Below are 6723 nucleotides of genomic sequence, written 5' to 3' on the forward strand. Positions count from 1 at the left end.
TGTTTGTTCCGGTGCAGTACAACCTCACCCACCATGTGTGGTGAATTTATGAAGGAGGCTTTGCTGCCAGGAGTGGGATACCAAGTGACCTACAAGCCCATTGCCTTAATTACTGTCCTGTGTAAATCGACAGGGATAAGCTTGTCCTACAAGCACTTTTCTCAGTAACCTTGAGCTTTAAGTTTGATGGGCACACTGTGAGGCTGAGAAGCATCGGCTGGTGCAGAGTGCCGCATCTTGATGGAAACTAGACATAACGATAACATAATGTACAGCAACTGCACTGGTTCCTGCAAGTAAACCAGGCCCAAGTATTTAACCCATCAAGCCCTTAGAATATATGAACTGCACCTCTGTGTCAGACCAAAGTTCCAGCATTTTCCCTTGTGCAAAACTGGCAAGCAGAGTTTAAATTGCAACCACTCCCCCTTTTCCTTTGTTTCCTTGTGTCAGTTATTCAGGGCAGATTCCATTCAGCTGACACAACCACTGTACTTTTCCATGTGTAAGACGAGTATTTTTTACATGAAACTAATGTTTTAAAATTGGGATCACCTTATGCACAGGTAGTGCAGAGGGGAGACAGGTGATTGGTGGCTGCAGCAAGGTTTTTATTTGATTCGCTGTTGCTGCGGCAATTGGGCAGGTGACAGGTGGCTGGTGGCGGGTGGTCAGACGTTTGGTGTCTTCTCCATTGCGTGTGATAGGAAGTGTTCAGGCAGGTGAGTGATTTTCAGCATCCCCCTCTCCAGAAAAACTCAACAAGTCTTCCCCCATTTTTTTAATTTTTAGTCCCCCAAAATAGGGGGTGTCTTATACACACAAAAATAAGGTATATAGCTAGCTAATTCCTACATGGATTTGGGTCTTTATTGTTGTTTTTAAGGTATTGGGGGGAGGAATACTTTGGAAGAACTCACTACAGGAACTGACAGAATTTCAGAATCAAAAATATGAAAATACAGGAAGGGGGGACTCTGTGATCTGATGGAAGATCTTGAGTTTCAACCCCCATCAGCCCCAGATAACATGCCTAAAGGACAGGGGAGCTGTAGTCTTTATGGTTTTCTGGTTCAGCAATTTTATTTTTTTAAAAAAAAAATATTATAATCCACACAGTCATAAGATATATGAAGGCAGCTTACAACATAATAATTATAATAAAATCAGTGTTTAAAATATCCATAAACCATAACAAAAAACACCAATAAAACTTCCTTCAATACTGGTTTGTTTAAACAAAGCGATTCATACGTGAAGACTTGTCTGAACAGTACAGTTAACAGAAGATATCTAAAAAGGCGGCTGGGATAGTCCCTTCCAAACTGGGAGGGAGTCCTGTGGGGCAAAGCATGCAACGCTGAAGGCCCAGTCTCTACAGAAGTCCAACCAAACCTCGGGGGCATGGGAAGCCACCAGAAATGCCTCTTCAGAGGATCTCGGTGATCAAGGTGGAGCATAAGGTGAAGCATATTAGGAAGTACCACTCTTTGTATCATCATGCCTGCCTAGCGAGAGCTTTGGAAAATCTAGCTAATAGTGTAGATGGGAGAGTTCTGAATGTTGTGTGGAGGCTGCTAGCTGTCTTAATTTATCTTATTTTTATTGCCCCTTGCAGAGCCCACTCCCAAGGAGAAGGAATCGCCTCTCTTGAGCTTGGTGTCTCTGCAAAATGCTAATGGCTCTTGGCCACTTGATTCTGGTCTGGCCACCATCCTAGGCCTGAGTGAGGCTGAGATCTCAAGCAAATCACCTGCCCAAGTAAGGTCTGTGGCAGGATCAGTGGCATTGTCTAGTGTAATAAAAGCTCTGTTAAAGTGATTGTTGGAAGCAATTAATTAAAAATCTCTCCTGCATCGGAGTTCCTTCTGTGAGTATTTTCCCACTATGGCCATGTTTTATGCTTTCAACAAGAGAGAGAGAGAGAGAGAGAGAGAGAGAGAGAGAGAGAGAGAGTAGATCTGCAAAAGCAGATGGTTCATCTGATTCATGGGTTTATTTCCCAAATTGTGGCTAAACTGTAACCAGGTACTGAAAGGTCACACTCAGCCATTGTTTTGTTTTTCTTTAAGAACTGTCAAATGTAATTTATGTACAGAGCCAGTGAGGGAGCAGGGCTCAGTGCATGTCTGTCTTTTGACTCCTGCTCCATATTGCCAGGTGACCCCAGATGCATGGGCGACTGTGCTGGCCCTTCTTTGGCTCCACTCCAGGGCCACAGACCAGAGGGATGAATGGGAATTACTGGAAACTAAAGCTCTCAGCTGGCTCCAGGCAACTGCAGGTGAAAAACTTGTTTGTTTGTTTGCTTAATGTATGTATACCCAATTTTTCTCCCAGACTGGGATAGAAGGTGGCTTATATTTCAAAACACTTTAAAACACCGAGCAATAAAACAAAAATAATTAAAATGCATTAAAAGTGCCTTTGAAACCACCATGTAAGTTCAGCTTGTCCTAACCAACCCATTATTCCACATCACCTGCGCCTTAGTTTTCAAAGGCCTGTCTGAATAAAGGTAACAAAAGAGGGAGCTAGTTTAACTTCTCTTGGAAGCGAATTGCACAATATGCTTATTGTGCTTTTATTTATTTAGAGCATTTGTACTCCACTCTTTGAAGGACGCGGGTGGTGCTGTGGTCTAAACCACTGAGCCTAGGGCTTGCCAATCAGAAGGTTGCGATTCAAATCCCTGCGACGGGGTGAGCTCCTGTTGCTCAGTCCCTGCTCCTGCCCACCTAGCAGTTCGAAAGCACGTCAAGTGCAAGTGGATAAATAGGTACCGCTCTGGCAGGAAGGTAAACAACATTTCCGTGCGCTGCTCTGGTTCACCAGAAGCGGCTTAGTCATGCTGGCCACATGACCCGGAAGCTGTACGCCGGCTTCCTCGGCCAGTAAAGCAAGATGAGCACCGCAACTCTAGAGTTGTCTGCGACTGGACTTAACGGTCAGGGTTCCCTTTACCTTTACTCCACTCTTCAGTGAAAAGTGACTGTATATAAGTCACTCTTCAGCATGAATTAAATACAGTCAGCTAAAGCGAGACGCGGGTGGTGCTGTGGGTAAAACCTCAGTGCCTAGGACTTGCCGATCGTATGGTCGGCGGTTCAAATCCCCGCGACGGGGTGAGCTCCCGTTGCTCGGTCCCAGCTCCTGCTCACCTAGCAGTTCAAAAGCAGCCTTAAGTGCAAGTAGATAAATAGGTACCGCTTTATAGCGGGAAGGTAATGGCGTTTCCGTGCACTGCACTGGTGCTGGCTCACCAGAGCAGCTTCGACACGCTGGCCACGTGACCCGGAAGTGTCTCCGGACAGCACTGGCTCCCGGCCTCTTAAGCGAGATGAGCACGCAACCCCAGAGTCGGTCACGACTGGCCCGTATGGGCAGGGGTACCTTTGCCTTTACCTTTAAAGCGAGACAGTGCTTACCTGCAGGCTTGCAACATCAACACAAGGGGGAAAGGGAAAGGGAGAGAAAAAGGGAGGAATCAAACTGGCACCATTTCCTAAACTGTTGTTCTGATAATGACCAGCTGGCACCGTTTAGGGGTCGAACATGCCTGATGGAGCAGGGCTTTCAGCAAAGCTGATAAGAGTGAACTCTGCTTCCCAGCTCTCCTGGAGGCAGAAAGTTTTAGGCAGCTGGATGCCAGTAAGCTGAGGAAGAATGAAGGAGTGTAGACAGAGGCTGAAGTTTGAAGATGAGTCTCCAACAGGAGTCTAAACTATGCTGTATTTCATTTGAGGTGCTGGGGTTTCTCCACCCCTACCTGACCCCAGACCAATCAAATTTCCCAACAATTTACAGTGTACATTAAAAAAAAAATAATCCTGGCTCACCACAGGGGTTCCAGTCTGTTAAACTGGGAGGCGGAACTATCTCCAGGTCCTGCATTAGAGATTTCTTCAGATTTTGGCTGAGGAAGATGGTGATTCCTCTATCATTCCAACTAGGAGAGCGTAGAATGAGGATGACTTGCAGGGCAAAGAGCACACCTGTTTGGATCTTGCCTATCCAATTCAAAAGGCAGCGCTTCCTGCTTGCAATCACTATGAGGAACATTTGTGCTTTGAAATAAGAGCAGTCCCCTCCCCCCAAAATTCATTTCTGCGCCATCCAGTGGTCTCTGATTGCCTTTCTGCCATTCTGTTAATTGCACTTCAAAATGTTGCCCCTTTGTGTGCATTTGTGATTGGTTTCCCCTTCCAGGCCTTTGAAAAAAATGTGTTGGAGCACAGACTTCGCTTTAAAAAATGAGTAAAAGATGGAATGAACAGCAGCCTTCTGTCTTCCTCCCCATCACACATAGATGGGAGTGATCAATTATTGGCCCTGGAAAAAGAGTTGGGCGCAGGCTGAAAAGTGATATTTTGTGCTGGTAGATCCTAACTCTGCCTCTTTGTTTGTCTGCAGGGCCCCAGCTGGCTCAGTGCGTGAAGGCTGGCAATGAGATGCTGGGCAGCAGCGTGAGCCCAGAGGCTTTTGGGATCTGAGTTTGGCTCTGTAACCTTGTGCTTCTTAAAACAGGAGTTTCTGCTGCACTCTTCTTCTCCTGCCAAAGTATAGCTGGCTGCCATCTCATAAGGCTCTTGTCAGTCCCTGAGCTGTTCAGTTCCTTCTGATTCCTCCATGTCTTCACTGCAAGAAGTGCTGGAGTTTCCTCTCATATGGAGATGCCTTATATTGGTCTGCTGTGCTTTAAGCCAGCACTCTGTGCTAGTGAGGGTAAAAAAACAAAAAAAAACAAAAATACAAACTGCAAAATAAACAACCATTCAGTACTTAAATGAAATTTTATTACAAACCAGGTTTGACCACTTTTCTGCTTTAACCTGAAACCCAAATCACTACCTAAATTTTGAACACAATCTATACTGTTTGTTCCAGCAGATTAAAACAATAGTTTATAATCTACCTACATCCAAATGCATGTTGTCAACAGAAAAGGGAAGCAAATAGTTTGGGAGTTAATATTGGACAGGTGGGTACTGAATATGTCTTTTAGTGGAAAGCCACATTTCTCTTCAGGGTTCCAGACCTTTAAAAGCTCAAATGGATAAAAGCCTTTACAGCTCTGCAGTTCCAGTCTATGCACTCTGCCAAAGCTGAAGAATGCTATCACCCGATTCCTTATGAAGAGTTTGCCAATTTGCCTGAAGATTTTTCCTACTGCCTACTTGTTTGTCCAATCTACAAGGACTTAAGAGCAGTCTTGTTCAAAGATTTAAAACTCTCAGTTGAGAGATCTGTTGGGTATCCCATTAACTATTTTTTAGGGGACAGGTCCCCCTACACCTTTGAAAAAAGTGGACTGTTTTGCCTTGAGAGCAGCAATCCTAAGAAGAAAGGTTTGTGCAGATGGCTGACACCATAATCATGTATTTTATATTATTTTATATAATTTTTATTTTCCATTTAATAATATACATTCACATCATTATTATCCACTTTACCTCCCTGGCTCTTTAGATTCTATAGACTTTTCCCCCTCCTGCCTCATGGCTTTCAAAATTAACCTTTGTATCATTGCATTTTGTACGTTTTCCAATTCTAACTACTCATCACAAAATAGCTCAAAATTTAAATAAATATAGAAAGGTAGAAAATTTATCATTATAAGTCTTCAGACACCCCTGCTAGTGATGTTAATTGAATACAATAATCTTTCATATCATATAAATTTCATATAAATCATATATATATCATATAAATTTACTCCAGTCCTTTTGGAATACTTGATCATGTATTCTCATTGTTCCTCTCTTAAGTTTGCATTTCAGCATCATGACAGAGATGGTACAAATCACAAACGGAGTAAAGGAAAAAACTGAAAGTGTCTTTAGCCATGACCTTTAAAAACAAGTGCAAAACAGGAAATGTATGCCTTGCGGGCAGGCTGACATGTAAACCATAACAGGTTTCTGGTTGGTCTGACCTAGGTTTGACCTAACTTTGCAGCTTTATGGTTTATATCTGTGTAATTGGGGATCAGGGTTCAGCCTCTGATTGCCTTCTCTGATTGCTTGCTATATTCTGCTGGAGCAAGAAATAAAACTGCTTTTAAGAGAATTCTTGGGTGTCACTTGGTTCAATTTTGAATAAATATATATATGAAATGGATTACAGAGTTGATTGGAGGTTGTGTGTATATATATACGGCACTTTATTTTAAATATTATATTCACATCTTTTAAAAAGTAGTTAGCCTTGCCCAGCAATCAAAATAGCTTGGCCACCAACACTGCCTACATGCTCAAATGATAATCTCAAGAATGGTAGGACTAGGAAAACACTAGCCATGCATTTCTCTGCTAGACCCATATTAAATTTGGTTTCCTGGGAATCACATAAAATAGATGGCCAGTGGGGTCATCAAGTGTTCCAACAGTGTTTATGAAAATGTTATAAGAATTTTAAGGTCTTATAAATATAAAATAGATATTCATAAATGTACCAAGCAAGCACATACATAAATGTATAGACCACATGTCTTGAGACCCACAGACAAAGTCCTGAAACCATTTGTCTCTTCCAAATTGACCTCAAATATTTCTCTGCAAGGTCAAAGGAAATGGGGAGCCTCTCCATTGTCTCTTTGCTCACAAATCCTGTCTCAAGGGCACAGTTAAGATATGAATAGGATGAGCCTGTGACCTGTGAGCTGGATTCAGTAACTGAGTACAGTAGTTATCATAACCTGGCAGACAGGATAAAAACAACGCA

General features: G+C 42.9%; 1 protein-coding gene across 7 annotated transcripts in view; it reads left to right on the forward strand.

Moving 5' to 3' along the window:
* The window catches only part of LOC310829552 (von Willebrand factor A domain-containing protein 5A-like), a 34642-nt gene extending 28573 nt beyond the window's left edge, over positions 1 to 6069 (forward strand). For 4 of the 7 annotated variants that reach the window (XR_014557313.1, XR_014557314.1, XM_083708168.1 and 1 more), the window contains 3 exons: positions 1619 to 1761; positions 2161 to 2284; positions 4414 to 6069. Coding sequence is in view for 2 of the 7 variants with exons in the window: in XM_083708168.1 (XP_083564294.1) it covers positions 1619 to 1761; positions 2161 to 2284; positions 4414 to 4493 (347 nt within the window). In the remaining 5 variants the exon portion in view is untranslated. The remainder of the gene's footprint in view (positions 1 to 1618; positions 1762 to 2160; positions 2285 to 4413) is intronic. The other 3 variants (XR_014557315.1, XR_014557317.1, XR_014557316.1) reach the window with 2 other exon arrangements.
* Positions 6070 to 6723: the final 654 nt, after the last annotated feature.

The sequence above is a fragment of the Podarcis gaigeae genome, assembly GCF_964106915.1.
Source record: "Podarcis gaigeae genome assembly, chromosome: 13".
Classification (NCBI taxonomy): domain Eukaryota; kingdom Metazoa; phylum Chordata; class Lepidosauria; order Squamata; family Lacertidae; genus Podarcis; species Podarcis gaigeae.